Source organism: Cheilinus undulatus, linkage group 13, assembly GCF_018320785.1.
Source record: "Cheilinus undulatus linkage group 13, ASM1832078v1, whole genome shotgun sequence".
Classification (NCBI taxonomy): domain Eukaryota; kingdom Metazoa; phylum Chordata; class Actinopteri; order Labriformes; family Labridae; genus Cheilinus; species Cheilinus undulatus.
The window spans coordinates 56,274-75,460 of record NC_054877.1 but is presented as its reverse complement, the minus strand read 5'-3'; the positions used below and the strand labels follow the sequence as shown (position 1 = coordinate 75,460).

General features: G+C 40.1%; 1 protein-coding gene across 4 annotated transcripts in view; it reads left to right on the top strand.

The window, feature by feature from the left end:
* The window catches only part of LOC121519765 (nucleoprotein TPR-like), a 78,203-nt gene extending 59,438 nt beyond the window's left edge, over window positions 1–18,765 (top strand). For 3 of the 4 annotated variants that reach the window (XM_041802647.1, XM_041802646.1, XM_041802649.1), the window contains 18 exons: window positions 6,374–6,485; window positions 6,560–6,750; window positions 7,084–7,154; window positions 7,334–7,533; window positions 7,634–7,828; window positions 8,424–8,539; window positions 8,819–8,896; window positions 11,298–11,504; window positions 11,593–11,794; window positions 11,873–12,072; window positions 12,250–12,315; window positions 12,403–12,494; window positions 12,734–12,846; window positions 12,943–13,041; window positions 13,125–13,266; window positions 14,617–14,714; window positions 16,275–16,391; window positions 18,426–18,765. In XM_041802647.1, the coding sequence (XP_041658581.1) occupies window positions 6,374–6,485; window positions 6,560–6,750; window positions 7,084–7,154; window positions 7,334–7,533; window positions 7,634–7,828; window positions 8,424–8,539; window positions 8,819–8,896; window positions 11,298–11,504; window positions 11,593–11,794; window positions 11,873–12,072; window positions 12,250–12,315; window positions 12,403–12,494; window positions 12,734–12,846; window positions 12,943–13,041; window positions 13,125–13,266; window positions 14,617–14,714; window positions 16,275–16,391; window positions 18,426–18,484 (2,358 nt within the window). In that variant the 3' untranslated portion in view covers window positions 18,485–18,765. The remainder of the gene's footprint in view (window positions 1–6,373; window positions 6,486–6,559; window positions 6,751–7,083; window positions 7,155–7,333; window positions 7,534–7,633; window positions 7,829–8,423; window positions 8,540–8,818; window positions 8,897–11,297; window positions 11,505–11,592; window positions 11,795–11,872; window positions 12,073–12,249; window positions 12,316–12,402; window positions 12,495–12,733; window positions 12,847–12,942; window positions 13,042–13,124; window positions 13,267–14,616; window positions 14,715–16,274; window positions 16,392–18,425) is intronic. The other variant, XM_041802648.1, reaches the window with a different exon arrangement.
* Window positions 18,766–19,187: the final 422 nt, after the last annotated feature.

The window sequence follows — 19,187 nt, the reverse complement described above, 5'->3', positions numbered from 1 at the left end:
CAGGTTTATAGTCTGATCATGACTGTTCATGTTAACGTACAGGTTTATAGTCTGATCATGACTGTTCATGTTAACGTACAGGTTTATAGTCTGATCATGACTGTTCATGTTAACATACAGGTTTGTAGTCTGATCATGACTGTTCATGTTAACGCAGGTTTATAGTCTGATCATGACTGTTCATGTTAACGTACAGGTTTATAGTCTGATCATGACTGTTCATGTTAACATACAGGTTTATAGTCTGATCATGACTGTTCATGTTAACGTACAGGTTTATAGTCTGATCACATGACTGTTCATGTTAACGTACAGGTTTATAGTCTGATCACATGACTGTTCATGTTAACGTACAGGTTTATAGTCTGATCATGACTGTTCATGTTAACGTACAGGTTTATAGTCTGATCACATGACTGTTCATGTTAACATACAGGTTTATAGTCTGATCATGACTGTTCATGTTAACGTACAGGTTTATAGTCTGATCATGACTGTTCATGTTAACGTACAGGTTTATAGTCTGATCATGACTGTTCATGTTAACGTACAGGTTTATAGTCTGATCATGACTGTTCATGTTAACGTACAGGTTTATAGTCTGATCATGACTGTTCATGTTAACGTACAGGTTTATAGTCTGATCACATGACTGTTCATGTTAACGTACAGGTTTATAGTCTGATCACATGACTGTTCATGTTAACGTACAGGTTTATAGTCTGATCATGACTGTTCATGTTAACGTACAGGTTTATAGTCTGATCATGACTGTTCATGTTAACGTACAGGTTTATAGTCTGATCACATGACTGTTCATGTTAACGTACAGGTTTATAGTCTGATCATGACTGTTCATGTTAACGTACAGGTTTATAGTCTGATCATGACTGTTCATGTTAACTTACAGGTCTATAGTCTGATCACATGACTGTTCATGTTAATGTACAGGTTTATAGTCTGATCATGACTGTTCATGTTAACATACAGGTTTATAGTCTGATCATGACTGTTCATGTTAACGTACAGGTTTATAGTCTGATCACATGACTGTTCATGTTAACGTACAGGTTTATAGTCTGATCACATGACTGTTCATGTTAACATACAGGTTTATAGTCTGATCATGACTGTTCATGTTAACGTACAGGTTTATAGTCTGATCATGACTGTTCATGTTAACGTACAGGTTTATAGTCTGATCATGACTGTTCATGTTAACGTACAGGTTTATAGTCTGATCATGACTGTTCATGTTAACGTACAGGTTTATAGTCTGATCACATGACTGTTCATGTTAACGTACAGGTTTATAGTCTGATCACATGACTGTTCATGTTAACCTACAGGTTTATAGTCTGATCACATGACTGTTCATGTTAACGTACAGGTTTATAGTCTGATCATGACTGTTCATGTTAACGTACAGGTTTATAGTCTGATCATGACTGTTCATGTTAACATACAGGTTTATAGTCTGATCATGACTGTTCATGTTAACGTACAGGTTTATAGTCTGATCATGACTGTTCATGTTAACGTACAGGTTTATAGTCTGATCATGACTGTTCATGTTAATGTACAGGTTTATAGTCTGATCACATGACTGTTCATGTTAACGTACAGGTTTATAGTCTGATCACATGACTGTTCATGTTAACGTACAGGTTTATAGTCTGATCACATGACTGTTCATGTTAACGTACAGGTTTATAGTCTGATCATGACTGTTCATGTTAACGTACAGGTTTATAGTCTGATCATGACTGTTCATGTTAACGTACAGGTTTATAGTCTGATCATGACTGTTCATGTTAACGTACAGGTTTATAGTCTGATCATGACTGTTCATGTTAACGTACAGGTTTATAGTCTGATCACATGACTGTTCATGTTAACGTACAGGTTTATAGTCTGATCACATGACTGTTCATGTTAACGTACAGGTTTATAGTCTGATCATGACTGTTCATGTTAACGTACAGGTTTATAGTCTGATCATGACTGTTCATGTTAACGTACAGGTTTATAGTCTGATCACATGACTGTTCATGTTAACGTGCAGGTTTATAGTCTGATCATGACTGTTCATGTTAACGTACAGGTTTATAGTCTGATCACATGACTGTTCATGTTAACGTACAGGTTTATAGTCTGATCACATGACTGTTCATGTTAACGTACAGGTTTATAGTCTGATCATGACTGTTCATGTTAACGTACAGGTTTATAGTCTGATCATGACTGTTCATGTTAACGTACAGGTTTATAGTCTGATCATGACTGTTCATGTTAACGTACAGGTTTATAGTCTGATCATGACTGTTCATGTTAACGTACAGGTTTATAGTCTGATCATGACTGTTCATGTTAACGTACAGGTTTATAGTCTGATCATGACTGTTCATGTTAACGTACAGGTTTATAGTCTGATCACATGACTGTTCATGTTAACGTACAGGTTTATAGTCTGATCACATGACTGTTCATGTTAACGTACAGGTTTATAGTCTGATCATGACTGTTCATGTTAACGTACAGGTTTATAGTCTGATCATGACTGTTCATGTTAACGTACAGGTTTATAGTCTGATCATGACTGTTCATGTTAACATACAGGTTTATAGTCTGATCACATGACTGTTCATGTTAACGTACAGGTTTATAGTCTGATCATGACTGTTCATGTTAACGTACAGGTTTATAGTCTGATCACATGACTGTTCATGTTAATGTACAGGTTTATAGTCTGATCACATGACTGTTCATGTTAACGTACAGGTTTATAGTCTGATCATGACTGTTCATGTTAACGTACAGGTTTATAGTCTGATCATGACTGTTCATGTTAACGTACAGGTTTATAGTCTGATCATGACTGTTCATGTTAACGTACAGGTTTATAGTCTGATCATGACTGTTCATGTTAACGTACAGGTTTATAGTCTGATCATGACTGTTCATGTTAACGTACAGGTTTATAGTCTGATCATGACTGTTCATGTTAACGTACAGGTTTATAGTCTGATCACATGACTGTTCATGTTAACCTTCAGGTTTATAGTCTGATCATGACTGTTCATGTTAACGTACAGGTTTATAGTCTGATAATGACTGTTCATGTTAACATGACTGTTCATGTTAACCTACAGGTCTATAGTCTGATCATGACTGTTCATGTTAACGTACAGGTTTATAGTCTGATCACATGACTGTTCATGTTAACGTACAGGTTTATAGTCTGATCACATGACTGTTCATGTTAACGTACAGGTTTATAGTCTGATCATGACTGTTCATGTTAATGTACAGGTTTATAGTCTGATCACATGTCTGTTCATGTTAACATACAGGTTTATAGTCTGATCACATGACTGTTCATGTTAACGTACAGGTTTATAGTCTGATCATGACTGTTCATGTTAACGTACAGGTTTATAGTCTGATCATGACTGTTCATGTTAATGTACAGGTTTATAGTCTGATCATGACTGTTCATGTTAACGTACAGGTTTATAGTCTGATCATGACTGTTCATGTTAACGTACAGGTTTATAGTCTGATCACATGACTGTTCATGTTAACGTACAGGTTTATAGTCTGATCACATGACTGTTCATGTTAACGTACAGGTTTATAGTCTGATCATGACTGTTCATGTTAACATACAGGTTTATAGTCTGATCATGACTGTTCATGTTAACGTACAGGTTTATAGTCTGATCACATGACTGTTCATGTTAACGTACAGGTTTATAGTCTGATCATGACTGTTCATGTTAACATACAGGTTTATAGTCTGATCACATGACTGTTCATGTTAACATACAGGTTTATAGTCTGATCACATGACTGTTCATGTTAACATACAGGTTTATAGTCTGATCACATGACTGTTCATGTTAACGTACAGGTTTATAGTCTGATCATGACTGTTCATGTTAACGTACAGGTTTATAGTCTGATCATGACTGTTCATGTTAATGTACAGGTTTATAGTCTGATCATGACTGTTCATGTTAACGTACAGGTTTATAGTCTGATCATGACTGTTCATGTTAACGTACAGGTTTATAGTCTGATCACATGACTGTTCATGTTAACGTACAGGTTTATAGTCTGATCACATGACTGTTCATGTTAACGTACAGGTTTATAGTCTGATCATGACTGTTCATGTTAACGTACAGGTTTATAGTCTGATCATGACTGTTCATGTTAACATACAGGTTTATAGTCTGATCACATGACTGTTCATGTTAACGTACAGGTTTATAGTCTGATCATGACTGTTTATGTTAATGTACAGGTTTATAGTCTGATCATGACTGTTTATGTTAACGTACAGGTTTATAGTCTGATCATGACTGTTTATGTTAATGTACAGGTTTATAGTCTGATCATGACTGTTCATGTTAACATACAGGTTTATAGTCTGATCATGACTGTTCATGTTAACGTACAGGTTTATAGTCTGATCACATGACTGTTCATGTTAACCTACAGGTTTATAGTCTGATCACATGACTGTTCATGTTAACGTACAGGTTTATAGTCTGATCACATGACTGTTCATGTTAACATACAGGTTTATAGTCTGATCACATGACTGTTCATGTTAACATACAGGTTTATAGTCTCATCATGACTGTTCATGTTAACGTACAGGTTTATAGTCTGATCATGACTGTTCATGTTAACGTACAGGTTTATAGTCTGATCACATGACTGTTCATGTTAACGTACAGGTTTATAGTCTGATCACATGACTGTTCATGTTAACGTACAGGTTTATAGTCTGATCATGACTGTTCATGTTAACATACAGGTTTATAGTCTGATCATGACTGTTCATGTTAACGTACAGGTTTATAGTCTGATCACATGACTGTTCATGTTAAAGTACAGGTTTATAGTCTGATCACATGACTGTTCATGTTAACGTACAGGTTTATAGTCTGATCATGACTGTTCATGTTAACGTACAGGTTTATAGTCTGATCACATGACTGTTCATGTTAACCTACAGGTTTATAGTCTGATCATGACTGTTCATGTTAACGTACAGGTTTATAGTCTGATCACATGACTGTTCATGTTAACGTACAGGTTTATAGTCTGATCATGACTGTTCATGTTAACGTACAGGTTTATAGTCTGATCACATGACTGTTCATGTTAACGTACAGGTTTATAGTCTGATCATGACTGTTCATGTTAACGTACAGGTTTATAGTCTGATCACATGACTGTTCATGTTAACATACAGGTCTATAGTCTCATCATGACTGTTCATGTTAATGTACAGGTTTATAGTCTGATCACATGACTGTTCATGTTAACGTACAGGTTTATAGTCTGATCATGACTGTTCATGTTAACGTACAGGTTTATAGTCTGATCATGACTGTTCATGTTAACGTACAGGTTTATAGTCTGATCATGACTGTTCATGTTAACGTACAGGTTTATAGTCTGATCATGACTGTTCATGTTAACGTACAGGTTTATAGTCTGATCATGACTGTTCATGTTAACGTACAGGTTTATAGTCTGATCATGACTGTTCATGTTAACGTACAGGTTTATAGTCTGATCATGACTGTTCATGTTAACGTACAGGTTTATAGTCTGATCACTTGACTCTCAGTCTCACTCGTCTTCATGTCTTTTCATTGATAAATCCGTTCAGAACGTGTGCTGAGCAGACTAGTTGTTTTGCTACATTGTGACTTGGTATCTGTGGCCCGTCCTATTTCCTGGACTACTGAATAATGTTTACATTCTCTAAGATTGTTATGGGATTGGAATGGCTGTTCCAGATATTTGTCGGGCCCTCAGGCGTTGGTAGGGGACAGAAGTTGTTGTTTTTGTAAAACTTTCTATTTTGATTACAAAAGGTCTAAAATTATAAATTAGTAGTTTTATTGATTATTGTTGTTGGTAAGTGACCATGGTATAAGCGGGTTAATGCCCTGGACTTCGCAGAGGCAACCGTCGGACGGGCAGTCCTCCACCCCGTACATTAATCTCTGATAATTGGACGCCTCGTCGGACATTAAACCTTACTTAATACATTTTCTTTGAAGTGATTAAAAGTCTTTAGACTTTTGATTAGAGACGGCAGCAGAAAGTAAAGATAATATTTGTTGACAGAGGGATACTGCTTCAAATAAACCTCAGCATGTGAGCCTGTGGTTGAATCTGAATCTGCCGATGGGATTGCAGACATTACGTCTCTACTTTTTTGATCTACTTAACTGTTGATAGTTTAGCTTCTCACAGCATCATGGGTTTTTTTCTTTCCCTGGTCTAAGAACATCAGTCGATATAATTGAAGCTGCAGATTTACTGCTGTATTGTTATTCTACAGCTGTCTGAGGGCAAGATCAGAGAGGAGCAGCTCAGACAGCAGATGGCTGAAAAAGAGGAGAAGACTAAGAAGGTCTTTATGGGAGCCAAGACAAAAATCAGCCAACTAAATAGTAAGTAAGATCATATAGTAAACAGAGAAGCTGCTCAGCTACTACGAAAGTAACTTCAAATTCTAAACTTTCAGGTGCCAAGGAGCAGCTCAGCCAGGAGATGGAGGAACTGAAACAAAGTAAGGAAGAACTGGAGGTGAGAATGAATGCTCTAAAATCTCAGTATGAAGGAAGACTGCTACGGATGGACAGAGAGCTGAGGGAACTGAGAGGGATACAAGGACACGCTGACCCTAAAGAGGAGCAGGACAACAGTGGATCTAAGGTACATGCCCATGCTGCTGTGGACTAATAAACGTTAGAAAACACAGCCCCAAACCTGCCTACTGTTTTGTATCATCAATATTGTGTTGTCAATACTTGCTCTGCAAGTATCAGATCAAAACTTTGCAGGCTCATATGTTCACCCAACCTTTTATGTCCTGCTTGAACCTTGAAAAACAAAAGTTTTAGCATTTTTCTTTACTCCTATGACTCTGTTCTTGAAACATAACCCCATATCATTTCCCTAAAGCCATTAGCCTTCTCTGTTTCATTGATTTCCTCTCTCTGAGGTTCACTGTTGTCTGTTTATAATATACCCTGTGTTTCACCTTAGGTTGGGGACCAGCCCAGGTCTTTGGAGCAAAGACATATGTCTTTGAAGAGTCCTGCCCAAGAAAGGGGAAGGTAACTGATGAAAATAGGCACACAGTGTCAAACTTTGGACGCTATGATTTCTGGTTGTGAACATGCTTTTTCGATAAATGTTTAAAAAGTCTTCGATTTTTCAGTACTCTCTAGAAAAGTGGGCCTTTTAAGAGATAATGTGAGTTAGTCTAAAATCTCTTTGTTGTTCATGTTGTCAGCTCCAGCTTGTCTGATCCTCCCACTGCCAACATCCGCCCCACCCCAAGCACTCCATCTCCTAGCAACAAGCCCAGCCCCTCACCAGGTAGTAAGGCTACACCACGTGCAAGTATCCGGCCTATGGTCACACCAGCAACCCTCCCTGTCCCCACGCCGACTGCCACTGTCATGCCAACCACACAGACTGACAGCCAGGAAGGTGAGAGCGAGGACTTAGACAAGTAGATAAATGGCTAGTTAGCGTTTCTGCTTATTGTACAATCCGATTTTTAACTCGCGGTTTGTGTGTCTGTCTGTAGTGCTGATAAGTGCGGGAGCCTCTACACACTCTGCTGGCTCCATTTTAGTGAACACACCTTTATCACTAACTCAGCCAGCCAGCATCCAGGCCACAGCGTTTGTACAGCCCACCCAACAGCAGGCAGCCAATCAGGATGCAGGACCAAGCACGGAAGCAGAGCGGCCATCTACATCCACAGCTCAGACTGACAGAGGTGAGGACTGGAATTTACCCTCAAGCAACACTGACACTTCAGTGAGAACCCTTGAAGACACTGACAGTTAAGATGGAAGAGAGCGGTGTGGTTTTCATTTCAAATGCTGAGAAAAGAAACTTAGATGGGCCAAAGGGTCAAATCCCACAGCATTTAGGTTGGCAGTAATCACTCATGACATGCATAGGTTCATGTACATAGCTTAGATGTAAACTTCTTACATCCATTCGTTTGTGCTCTAAGCCATGTAGCATGGACTGAACTAAAAAGTGATGTGTGAGCTAGTGCCGTATGAACTCTCTGTGAGGACGGATGTACCCGGACTGAACGAGTCTCAGGCTTGTCCTCGCTGCTTTTTTCAGTGCGGTACACAAAAAACAATTTGCCAGATTCCAACTGTTTTTGCAGCGAGTACAAACGAAATGCAGTGAGCTCAGTTTGAAAGGTCCGAGTGGATCAGAGAAAATAAAGCATCCAAAAATAACAGACGTGGTGTGCAAAGAGCCTAACTCTGCTGATGCCTTATTCAGTCCAGCAGACCACATGCTGTGTTTTTTGCAGTTGCTAATGCTTTTTGTGTCCCCTCTTATTTAAGCTGGATCAAAACGAGTCAGAGAGGAAGAAGAAGAGGAGGAGGAAGGAAGACCAGAGAGTTCACAGACGTACTCATTCACTAAAAAACTGCGTATGAAAACAACAACAGAACTGCAGGTAAAGCAAAACAGAACCTCCAACCTTTCAACTCAATTTTCAGTTTGTCCAACTTCAATGAATAGTGAATAAGAACTTAAATATTTGGAAGTGAACTCAGGTGTGGGGTTGATGCTGTTGATTGAATCATAAACATTAAGCTCCAGCTGGTCCTTGAGAAGCTGAGGTTCAGCTTTTATTGTGGTAGTCTTCAGAGTCTCTTTGTGTTTCCTGCATTCAAAAGTCTCAAACGAGCACTAAGGCAAATGCATATCAACATTTTTGTTTGCTGTGTTTCAGCTGGAAGAAGCTGACGAGGAGATTGAAGGGGAGCTGAGGGATGAGGGAGAGGGCCTGGAGTCAGCTGAGAACAATCAGGTCAGTTTTCAGTTAAAGTGAATTTAGAGGGCTTAGAAAAAACAAGCACAGTATTTAAATGACTATTTAAAAGTTAACGTTACAAGTGGCGATATGGGGCAATTACACCTTCGTGCATGATGGTGAAAGGGGAAAAACTAGCATGCTGCAGTGATGTTTATCAGACACTAGACTGTGTAGTGGCTATGAACCCGTGTATTACACACACACAAAGTGACAGCACGGTGAAAATGTGATGTTTAGTGACTGAGGCAGAGTAATGTGGGAAATTGAAATAAAGGTGCAGGAACACCGGGCAGATAGATGTGAAAAAGGAAATAAAGTAGAAATGTAGTTTTGAAAAGGCTCTCCTTTTTCCAGCTGGGTTTGTAAGCAGGATGCCGCAGCGCTTTATGAAATACTCAGTGAGAAATTCAAGGCTGTAGGAGCAAAATTTGGTGGTGGAAAAGTCATAATTCTCAGCAGATCCTTCAACATGACTGATCTTGCAAAGCATTTTTCTCTTTATACAGTGAGTGAAATAATTATTTGATCCCCTGCTCATTTTGTAAGTTTGCCCACTTACAAAGAAATTAACAGAATCTAATTTTTATGGTTGTTTACTGATTATGGCAATAGACAGAATATCAGTCGAAAATGCATAAAAACACACAATATAAGAGTTATAAAATGTTGTGCATTCAACTGAGTGAAATAAGTAGCTCACCCAGAATTCTGGCTCCCACAGATTGGCTGGTGCCGCTGTGGCACACAGCTGTGCACAACCTATTACCAATACTCCTGATTTTAATTCGTCATGTGTTAAAGCACATCTGCTCTAGGAATCAGATTCTCACATTCCAATCTCTAGAGCACCATGGGCAAGACCAAAGAGCTGTCAGGGACAAGATTGTAGACCTGCACAAGGCTGGAATAGGTTACAAAACCATCAGCATAAGGCTTGGTGAGCAGGTGACAACTATTGGGACTATTAAGACACAAAATGAGCATTATCTGTCCTCGGTCTGGAGCTCCATGGAAGATCTTGTCTCATGGAGTGAGGATGATGCTGAGAAAGGTGAGAGAACAGCCAAAACTACACAGCAGGTGCTTGTTAATGATCTGAAGGCAATTGGGACCTCAGTAACCAAGAAGACAGTTGGTAACACACTGCACCATAATGGACTGGAATCCATTATGGTGCAATGTGACCCAGAGAAGCCTTGGGAGAACATGCTGTGGTCAGATTAAACTAAAGTAGAGCTATCTGGCATCAGCTCAACCCGCCGTGTTTGGAGGATGAAAAATGGGAATATGACCCAAACAACACCGTCCCCACAGTCAAACATGGAAGTGGACACATCGGGTTTTGGGGCTGTTTTTCTGCAAAGGGTACAGGGAAACTTCGCATTGAGGGGCCAATGAACAGAGCCATGTACTGTAAAATCTTGGGTGAACACCTCCTTTCCTCAGCAAGAACACTGAAGATGTGTTGTGGGTGAGTCTTCCAGCATGACAATGACCTAAAACATACTGCCAGGGCAACAAAGGCCAGGCTCAACAAGAAGCATATTAAGGTCATGGAGTGGCCTAGTCAGTCTCCAGACCTCAACCCAATAGAAAACCTGTGGAGGGAGCTGAAGCTTCAAGATTCCAAGTGGCAGCCCAGAAACTTGGAGGATTTAGAGACTGTCTTTGAAGAGGAATGGGCCAAAATCTGAGCTGTATGCACCGTGAAATTTAGCAGCTGCACTACGATGTTGATGATGAGGAAGATTAATGATGAATTACTTTCATGCACCCATAAATGATGCACGTGAACACATTATCATGATAACAGAAACCCACTACTGTCCCTGTTGTAGAGACAGGTTTATTGCAGTAACTTCAGAAATAAACCATTTAAAGAGAGTGACCATGAGAGTCGTTGCCATAGAAACGGCGCATCGTCTCCTTCAGTGGCAGCCGTGTGAACTAGGAGGTGTTTAGAACGGTTCAGGTTTCAACTGATTGTTGCAGAACTTTGGTCTGAACTGGACTTTATTCAAAAACAGGGGCAGCAGAGTTGTGAAAACAAGATCAACAATGTGTCAGGAACCACCACGGTTCCACATCTCCTCCACCGTATCTGCTGCCATGAGCCTGTTTATCTCAGCTGTCAAACGTTTCAGCCTCAGATTCTACGTATGCTTTAAACAGAGTACCATGAGTCAGTCTTTCACCGTAAGAGTTTTGAAGGAATTTTACTAACCAGGAAAGATTTTAGCCAAACTAAATCTATTTCCTCTGTGATAAATTGGTTGTGGAGTGAAGCCCTGTAAAAACCAGAACCAGATTTGATGGGAATGCAATTGTACTGATGTTTCATGGTGTTTTAGTTCCTCTACTATGGTTTGAATGTTTAAAATGGCTGTGGCTGCAGGAGCTTCCTGAGCAGGGATTTCCCATCTTACCTGGAGATGATGAAGACACTGAGGAAGATGCTGTGTCCCAGTCCGTGCCCTCTGATCAGGGCACGTCTGCAGTCCGGGATGTCATTGTGATTGACACAGATAGTGAGAGCCATGAGAGCAAAGAGGGGGGAAAGCAGGAAGAAGATGAGGAGGATGAAGAAGAAGAGGAAGAGGAGGTGCTTTTCTGTTCAGGAACTTCTCAAAATGCTCTCAGCTTTGGTCTGGTGTAAATTATATCAAGATGTCTGTTTTGCATCTTTGCAGTTTAAAGAGGAAGAGGAGGAGAATGCAGATAAGGATGACGCTGGCAGCAGCAGGATGAGGCGACAGGATAGCGATAAGGAGGAGAGCAGGGATACAGAAGAGGGAGGAGCACAGGAGGAGCTGTCTGGAGCCCCGGACACTGAGAAGAATCTATGTGGAGCCTCTTCAGACTCACAGCGGGCTGCTGAGCCATCACAAAGCGGTGAGCCCCCCACTACAGTCTGACTGTTTCTCCTGCTCCTCACATTAAAGTGACCTAATATGACTCATATGTTTCCAGGTGAAGGTAGCAGCAGTGCAACATTAGAGCCTGACTCACAGAGAGAAGCTTTGCACCTCCCCCCAACCCCATCCTCCTCTGTACTCTCCCCCTCCTCCCTCACACCCCGCCTGCACCACCCACGTAGGCCCCCACACCCCCTCCCGCCACGGCTCTACATCCAACCACCCGCTCCAGAGCTTGGACCTCCACACACACAGGTACACAGTTATTAGCTCAGACATCAGGTACACTAGTTTGAAAACTGATTTTCTGATCATTTAAAAGTCTTTTTTATCAGTATGACTGAAATATGTCATGTTTTTGGAAGGTACTTCCATTTCACTGTCCTGGGAAAGTGTTAAGTTGTCTGACATTTGGGGTGTGTGTGTTCACAGAGACAGTCGTCTCAGCTGCGCAGACCGTCAGTAGGACGCCAACTAACACCTGGAATAGGAAGTATGGTAAGAGCTGGAGCATGTGATTGAGTTTGTTGTGAAGTGGATGAAGTGATTCTGTACCTGCAGTGAGAATTGATGTTTGTTTTGCAGCAACATTTCTTTGACGATGACGACAGAATGGTTCCCAGCACTCCCACTCTGGTTGTGCCACACCGCACTGATGGCTTTGCAGAGGCTATACAGTAAGATCGACACGCACGCCACTGTCTGTTGTGTAGAACTAACACCTCTAGAACATGAAGTGGTCATCAAATACTCGACCAAACATTGAAATGAATGAAGGGAGACCATGGCAGTGTTGATTAAAAAAAAGTCAGTCAGCTGAGATTTAACACCTCGTGGAGAAAAACGGACTGAAAATGTCTCCTATAAATCAGCTTGTTGGAAAAATATTCCTCCCTCATTCTTCTTCCTTCCTTAGTTCTCCACAGGTTGCAGGTCTGTCTACCAGGTTCAGGTTTGGACCTCCAGAGGACCTGCTGCCTCAGACATCAGGCTCCCACTCTGACCTGGGACAGCTGGCCTCCCAAGGAGGTACAACGTGAATGCACAACAACTGAGCCAAGTTCGTCACGTTCCATTGTCTTTCATTTGTTTCACTCTGGATCCTGGGTGTTGCTTTTTGTGCAGGCCTTGGCATGTATGAATCTCCTCTGTTCTTGGCTGCTCATGATGAAGATGGAGGAGGGAGGAGTGTCCCCACAACACCTCTACAAGTGGCTGCACCGGGTAAACACAGACTCAGTACATTATTTAGAGTCACTGAGATGTTTCTGAAAACGCCTCACTGTATTTCCTCCTCTGCCTGTTAGTGACCGTCTTCTCAGAATCTCTGCCTTCAGACAGCGGTGACAACATGGCGTCCCAGTCAGTTCCCATGGTTACTGCCTCCACCGGGATGGCTTCTGCTGCAGATGATGGAGATGAGGTCTTCATGGAGCAGGAAAGAGAAAGGTGACTGAAATGTAAACCCAAAGATGTCGCCCTTTTAAAATCTGGTTCTCAAACTTTTCAGCTCCCCCAGAATAACGGTGCCAGAGACTGGGGAGATGGTTGAAGCATAGTTGAACACAGGCGTGCTCATTCAAGGCTAACATTTAGTAACCCTGCTCAGTGTCCCGCAACGCCCAAGTGGGTCCTGGCCCCATGTTAAGAACCTCTCTTTAACTAAAAAGGTGACACTGACGCCCATAGAGGGCTGACTACCCGGTGGTGTTGGTATTAAAGAGGGTAAGAGGTTTTAGTGTGCTAGTTGGCATGGCTTCTTTAACCCTTACAGCTCACAGCTGTTTTTTTCACCATCATGTCTTGTCTGGACTTTTTTCTTTAAAAGCTTGTAAAACATTAACCCTGTGGTGCACAGTCAGGGTCTATACACCCTTTATTTCAGGACAACCTGGGCTTAAGAATATATCTACTACAGTATATATATCATTATTTATCTTATACCATTACTACAGTAATGTCACTTGAATTTTTAAAAAGGTTATGGAAACAAATCTCTATTTTAAACTCAGAGATTTTTATTTGTAACACACAGAAAACATTCTGTGACTAACGGTTTTTAAATATCTACATCTATACAAAAAAAAGTCCATGCACTTTCTTGCAGCTAGATTCATTTGTGCCATTCCTCAAAGCAGTAGAGACACAACTGGTCGACTGCCCTTCCCACAATGCATTGCAGTAAACATCATGGCGATGCCCTGGGCAAAAAGCCGAAGTAAGCAATCGAAAATGGATTAAAAATTGATAAAAAGGCGCTTATTATCGGATCTAACAATTCAATCTGTAAAGCTCCAGGCTCGCTAAAAAAGATTCCTTTAGGGCTACGGAGACATCTAGGGTAGCAAACTAACGACAAGGAAGTCAGCTTTCAGAGGAAAAAACAGTAAGTGTCTATGACTTATGGTTCAGAAGTTATCAACGTTTTTATAAACTTGTCACTTCTTGTTATTTATGACAACAGCATCCTCAGAGACCCTGGAAAGTCAGCCAAGTTCAGGGCTCACTAGAAAATGTTCTGTAAGAGCTACCAATGCATGGAGAACATGATCAGAAAGGCACAACAGAGAGCTTTCAGATAAAAAAACAATGAAGTGTCTACGACCTATGGTTCCAACATTACCAAGCATGGATCCGTGCTGCGTGAGCTCTCAGGAAAGAACAGACACACTCAGATCTCACATGTTCATGGGAATCTCTTTTGTAAAAGACTAAAAAGCCAAAGCTGTCTTGATTGGTCTCAGGAAAGTGACTTTTTTTGAGGATAGGGTCTGATCTAACTGTGCTTGTTGTTCCCAGTCCTGGTATTGAGTCGTCCCTGGAGAGCCAAGCAGACATGGAGTCAACAGGACAGCAGAGTGATGATGCATCATTTCCATCCACCAGCCAGGAACCTGGTAATTCTTTGTTCTTCAGTAAAGTAGAAGCTCAGTGAACTACAGCATGTATGCTTGGTGAGGAATAATGAAGAATGCTAGAACTGATCAATCAGCTCATACAGGTACATCTCAAAAAATTACAGTCATGAAAAGGTTTATTTTTCCCCTTAAATTCAAAATGTTAAACTCATGTTTGATCTAGATTTATCACACACAAGGTGAAATATTTGTTTTAATCTCCATTACTATGGAGATACATTAATGAATCAAAACCAGAAAATAATGCCAAGTTTTGTTTTTTCTTAAATCCTAAATACTTCAGTAAGTTTTTACTTTAATGTAAAAAACCCTTCCTTTAATTGTCCACTACTTTGTGGTATCAAACCAAGGTTTTTTTACTCATAGTCTAATCTCAAAGCTCACTGAGAAAGCTGAATTTGTGTTCTTCAATAAGAAATATTTATCTTTTTTTGTCATCTCATTTTTATCTTACGCACTGGCATGTAACAGATACGTAACTGTGTTAGAAATGTGATAGGCTCTTTAAAAAGGTCTGAAAGTATTAGATTTGATACCAGATATTCTGCTTGTACCCTGGAACAGTCTCCAACAATCTCTGCTTTCTAGCATTTAGCTGTGGCAAACTTAAAGAGTCGGATTCTGATTTTGCTGTGAAATGATTTGAATAAAGATGGTAGTGATACTGTCTAAAACAAATGTCAGTGTCTTTATGCTCTCTTCAAATGTAACTGTATTTTATAAATTACAGTATCAGCCGGCTCTCCTTTAAATTGTCTTGGAAGTATTTTTTTAAGTTAATCTTTGAATCCAAACTGTCTTTGATGATTTCTGAGTGGAAGGTAATCGACCTCACTTCCAGTTACAGAGTTTTTATCTGTTTTGTTTAATATGTGGCGTTTCTTGTTGGATTTTTGTCATTTAGGTTTTTCTTTACTCCCATCCTATCCCTTACATAGTTTTTCCATGTCTTATGTGTTCTTGTAAATCGTCCTTGGGTTTCTTGAAGGCTCTATATAATAATAATTATTATTATTATTATTTCTTTTGTTTCCAGATGTCTCAACAGAAATAATAAGTTCTCTCACACCAACTTTAAGTGTCTACATTATCACTGATTTAAAAAATCAGTCAGCTGTTTTGTTCTATACTCTTTAAAAGTTGGTGCTGATGAAAGTAGAGGATTAAACCTCCAGGTATATTTTCCTTAGAAAGAGAGGGCTGTAGCTGGAATGTAAGTGGACCATGGTCTGAAATAATATAATAAAACAGGTTTCTGATATTTAAGGACAAACTGGCTTCGACTGTAAGATAACTTATTATCTTACTATTAACTGTATCTGGTATGTGACTGGAGGACATTTGAGTAAAATAAATATTCCTTTTTGTCGCTGTGCTGTGTTCTGTTGATTTATCCGATCATGATTGAAGAAGATATTTGGTAGGAAGATATTTCAGAAAGGATTGTCATCGTGGTGTCCTGGTTAGTATCACAGGTTTATATGACTGACGTGTCTGTCATGTTGTGACTCTAGTAACGCTCTTCCTCTTTACCCGTAGACACCGTCAGTGTTCCTCAGCGGCGCCTGGTTACCAGCCAGCCTCTGATCAGCAGCCTGTCCAGCAGAGGGGCCAGAGGAGGGAGGGGGGATGCCAGGATGTTACTCAGTCGCAGGGGCAAGTACCTAAAGGACTTCACCCTCCCATAGTTCAGTGGCTCTGTTGGTCACATTGTTGCATAATTACTTCACGTTTGGCCAGCAGACCAAAATATGTGATAAATGTTGAAAATAGTTTTTAATTGGGCTTCTGAATATATAAAAAGTATGGCTATTAAAAGCAGGACTAATGCTGTAATCCAGTATTATTGAACAACCTTTTTTCACTTCTCCACTCATCACAGCAGTGCAGTTGTCTTCTTCTGTCTCAGAACCTCTGTGGTTCTTCTCTTCACTTCTAAACGGGTTCCTCAGAGCAAAGTCCTGACCTTAGGCCTGGCTGGTTTATTCTCATTATTCAGTTGTCATACCTTATTATGTATGAAGCATACAGGTATGAAACTTTGACGTGTAAACAGAGGAAATATTAGTCATAAAGCTTAAACTAATGTAGAACATACTGATCTTTGTGTCTTTAAAGGTAACTGTGATTTGATATCAACAAATAAAACACTAAATTAAATGATAAAGATAATGGTGGTGTATTGCTTTAACTTTCTGTATGTACAAAATAACTGGTAACACCAGTAGTTTTATTCTTAGCCTGATGTTAGTCCAAATATACTGCCTTCTTTATTTGTGTGTGAATCATAAAAGGAAACTTTATCATGTCATGAATCAAAACTTCCTGTGTACACTGTGGTGTACTAACAGTTACACTGACTACAATATACTAGGATATGAAAACAACCAGTTCATGTAGGGACAGAGTAACTACTGCTGCATGGTTTGGTCATAATGTGGGGTTCTCTCTGAACTGAACAATAATGCCATTTATGATATAGTGCATAAATGGAATCACGAGTCTGCTTGCTTGGTTATAAATGAAAATGCAGAGAATAATGATCATTTTGAAAAAAAAATTTCTTCACTCAAAATATACAAATATTGAGTAGCATTAAGAAAATGTAAAACCTATCAAAAAACCCTGAAGACTTTTGAAACAACATTTTTCCTTCTCTGACAAAACGGTTCTTCACAGGTTGACAGTGGCACTGTTGTAAATGTAAAGGCCTTTCTGCAGGCGACTGTGAACAACTGAATTCTAAATATGTGCACCCTTTCACGGACTTATGTAACTGCCTGACGTTGGGATGGCTGCTGTAAATTGTGCAGCAATCGACAGGCAATGGATTTTAGTTCCAAGTATGTTGTGAGCAAAATGTATGCACTTGACAGCCAGAAAATGTACCTCCTGGACAGGGCAAGTAGAAATTTAGATGGGGCAAGTAGATTTGGGAAGCACTTGCCCTGAAGGGCAAGTAGGCAAAAAGATTCTCTTATTCTTTCTTATTTTGACAGAAAGCATTATTCTGCTCCTGAATAGTTGAGCTGTTTAGAATCAGGCCAGCACACTTGTTAAAATGTTCTATGAAGAGTGTTACCATATAGCATATAGATCAAACCAAAGCATCAAATGTGCCAGAAACCATCCAACATGGGCATTTCTGGACCCAGAAACTTTGTCTAAAACTGTTAGACATTTCATGAACAGTGTACCCAGAAATCTCACACACCTTTGATTTTCAACCCTGAGCTGCAGCAGGGTCCATCGGCCCTCTGAGACCCCCTCTCACCAGTCTCTGTGGGGCTGGTGTGGTCTGCAGCAGGGTCCATCGGCCCTCTGAGACCCCCTCTCACCAGTCTCTGTGGGGCTGGTGTGGTCTGCAGCAGGGTCCATCGGCCCTCTGAGACCCCCTCTCACCAGTCTCTGTGGGGCTGGTGTGGTCTGCAGCAGGGTCCACAGACCTAGAGTGGAATAATTCTAACAAAGCCCACCAGGTTAGGTGTGACAGCACACTAGAAGGCCTCTCAGTAGAGATAATTGAGGTTTTTAACCTCCTCCTGCTGAATAAATGGAAACCACTCGGAGATGATGATGATGATGAAGGCTTTATTAAGCATCGTAGACAGAGAGCAGCTAGAACAGTTACAGCAAACGACTGAACAGTGAAAGGCATCGTCTCAATCTGCTCCCCTTCTTCTCTTTCAGGAACGTTATCTCGTGGAGGAAGGGGCGGAGCCATGGGCAGAGGGGGAGGATTCTTATGATGATGTCAGCGGTTTGAGCCAGCTTGAGTTTATTTAATATGACACTGATGTTTTCATGGAGTTTAGAGAGTTTTTACAACATCAGATCATGTGTTCAGTTAAAAGTTTTCTACTGTTAGAGATGTTTTCATCCTTCTTTAGCTGACAAGATCGAAGAATTGTTCTTTTTCTGTTGTTCTTTTTTACTTTGATTATTCTCGTCTTAGATTTTTCTTGTATTTGAAATTTTGTGATTTTCCTCTCTCTACACTTGTTTTATCAATAAAGCTAAATAAATGTTACAGAATTGTTTGTTTTTGTTTTAAGAGTAGAAATCTCTTAGATCCTGGGGGTTGAGGCTTTTTTCTATTTTCTGTTATTGTTTGATGAGTCTCACTTAAACTGATAAGACCAACCCAATTTTTTCTCATAATTAAGGCAAATTAAGTTTGTGAAATAACAGAATCATGAATGCAGATTTGTAATGAGTGAAACTGTTGACCTTTTCAGGTTTCTGCTGAAGACTAGAAGGATTCATGTAGTTACATGTTATGAGTTTGGTTTAATCCTGTCTGATACACAGACAATGATAATATTTAAGGTCTTTATTGAACACAGACATTAAACATCCACAGACCTGCTAGGAAAATTAAATAAACCTTTAAGCTAAAGACTCTAAAAAGAGCTAATTAGAGTCAGGAGTTAGCACACCTGAAGTCCAACC